General features: G+C 44.7%; 1 protein-coding gene across 1 annotated transcript in view; it reads left to right on the plus strand.

The window, feature by feature from the left end:
- CABP5 (calcium binding protein 5) overlaps window positions 1-2,163 on the plus strand; it is a 14,270-nt gene that overhangs the window by 9,270 nt on the left and 2,837 nt on the right. The window contains exon 3 of the mRNA XM_004710626.1: window positions 739-848. Coding sequence (XP_004710683.1) covers window positions 739-848 — 110 coding nt within the window. The remainder of the gene's footprint in view (window positions 1-738; window positions 849-2,163) is intronic.

Consider the following 2,163-nt stretch of genomic DNA (forward strand, 5'->3'; position numbering starts at 1 on the left):
CAAGCTGCGACCTGATTGACAGGCTAAGCTCCACCCCTTCACTCTTAATCCTCTCAAATGGACAACAGATGACATAACTACCACAGGGACAGAAGTGGAGTTGGAACTAATGTTGAGATGGTGTTACAAAGGGCGTGGATTTTTAGGCGGGTGTTGTTGTTAGGTACTGTGGGGTCCCTTTCAACTGGTGGAGACCCCCTGTGACTGAGCAGAACTTCCTCAGAGGCTTTTCTAGGTTGTCACCTTCACAGAAGCAGATTTCCAGGGTGGATTTTTGTGTTGTTTTGTTGTTAGATCAAAGCTGAAGTGAAGTTGCTCTTGACTTTGTTTCTGGACATACAGATGAGTAAACAAAGTTGGATCCAGGACAAGATAGACTATTCCGGTCTGAAAAAGGCTTTGTGTCTGAAAGAGACTTTGGTGCTCATTCAATTCACAGCTCCCTCTCCATCCTGCAGATGAAGCAGAGACAGAGAAATTACCCAATTAAGAACTTGGCCTGACCCCAAACCACCTGGATGGTTCATTCAACCCCCTCTCACCTGCACCAGACCACACATTGCCCACCTCGGTTCAGATTAGAGGGACACGTGGGCTTGAGCTGGAGAGAGGAAGTCGAAGATAGCTCTTAGAAGACACAGAAGTGGGAGCAGTGTTCTGAACATAGTCGAAGAGCAGCGAGGTCACGGAGGGTTGGTGTCTACGGATCTTCACTGAACCTACCTTTTCTGCCCTCAGTGGGGGGCCGTGTAGATTTTGATGACTTTGTGGAGCTGATGACCCCCAAATTGCTCGCAGAAACAGCTGGGATGATTGGGGTCCAAGAGATGCGAGATGCCTTCAAGGAGGTGAGTTACGAGCGTCTTGGTGCTGGAAGCAATTGAAGAACTGAGGGGTTCTGGGGGCTAGTGCATTACACATTGGGTTGTGTTGAGTTACTAACCACAGGGTCAGCAGTTCAAACCCACCGTGGAGAAAGCTGTGGCTGCCTGCTCCTGTAAAGAGTTACAGCCTCAGACACCCAAAGGGGGCAGTTCTAGTCTGTTCTCGAGGGTCACTTTGAGTTGGAATTGAGCCCCTGGCAGAGAGTTTGGTTTTTTTGGTATAGAGGTCTCTAATTAGTCATTGCTACAGAGTCTGTAGTATAGTATAGACCAAAAAGCTAAGCCAAATTCGAACCCATCCTTACTACAGAGTCTATACTATAGCATAATATAGCATAGTATAGCACATATATAACATAGCATAGCATAACATACATAGAATAACATACATAACATACGTATACAACATGCATAACACAACACACATAACATACATAGCACAACATACATAACATGACACACATACATATCATGCATGGCATAACACATAACATACATAACACAACATAGCATGACATAACATGCATAAAATAACATATCATACATAGCATAGCATACATAACACAACACACATAACATACATAGCACAACATACATAACATGACACACATACATAACATATCATGCATGGCATAACACATAACATACATAACACAACATAGCATGACATAACATGCATAAAATAACATATACATAGCATAGCATACATAACACAACACACATAACATACATAACACAACATAGCATAACATAGCAAACATAACATACATAACATAACACAGCATAGTAGCATAGCATAACATAAACCAAAAAACTAAGCCAAGCCCACTACCATTGAGTCAATGCTGACTCATAGTGACGCTCCAGGACAGAGTAGAACTGCTCCTTGGGAGCCTTGCTGGGACAATGGTTAACGTGCTTGACCACAAACTAAAAGGTCAGCAGTTCAAATCCATCAGCTGTTCTGAGGGAGACTGACAGCCTTCAAAACTCCAAGCGGGGGTAAATCCCCCTCTGTCTCAATAGGGTCGCTACAGCTCAGAATTCATTCTGCAGCCAACCGTGTGGCTCTTGGTTATGGTGGGATTGATCAGACAGGACAAGAGCATTCCAAGGATTACAGTGGACGGGGTCCTTGTCACATTCCACCCCATCCAACCCTCCCCGATAGCATTGGGAATGAGCAGTCAATTATACCAACTGATCAACTTGAGGAAGCATCTCGGAACCCACAGGGGGCAGTGCTCGTCTTGTAGGGTCGCTAGGAGCCGGGGTTGAC

The sequence above is a fragment of the Echinops telfairi genome, unplaced genomic scaffold (assembly GCF_000313985.2).
Source record: "Echinops telfairi isolate 266 unplaced genomic scaffold, ASM31398v2 ScPeMD7_655;HRSCAF=1070, whole genome shotgun sequence".
Lineage (NCBI taxonomy): Eukaryota > Metazoa > Chordata > Mammalia > Afrosoricida > Tenrecidae > Echinops > Echinops telfairi.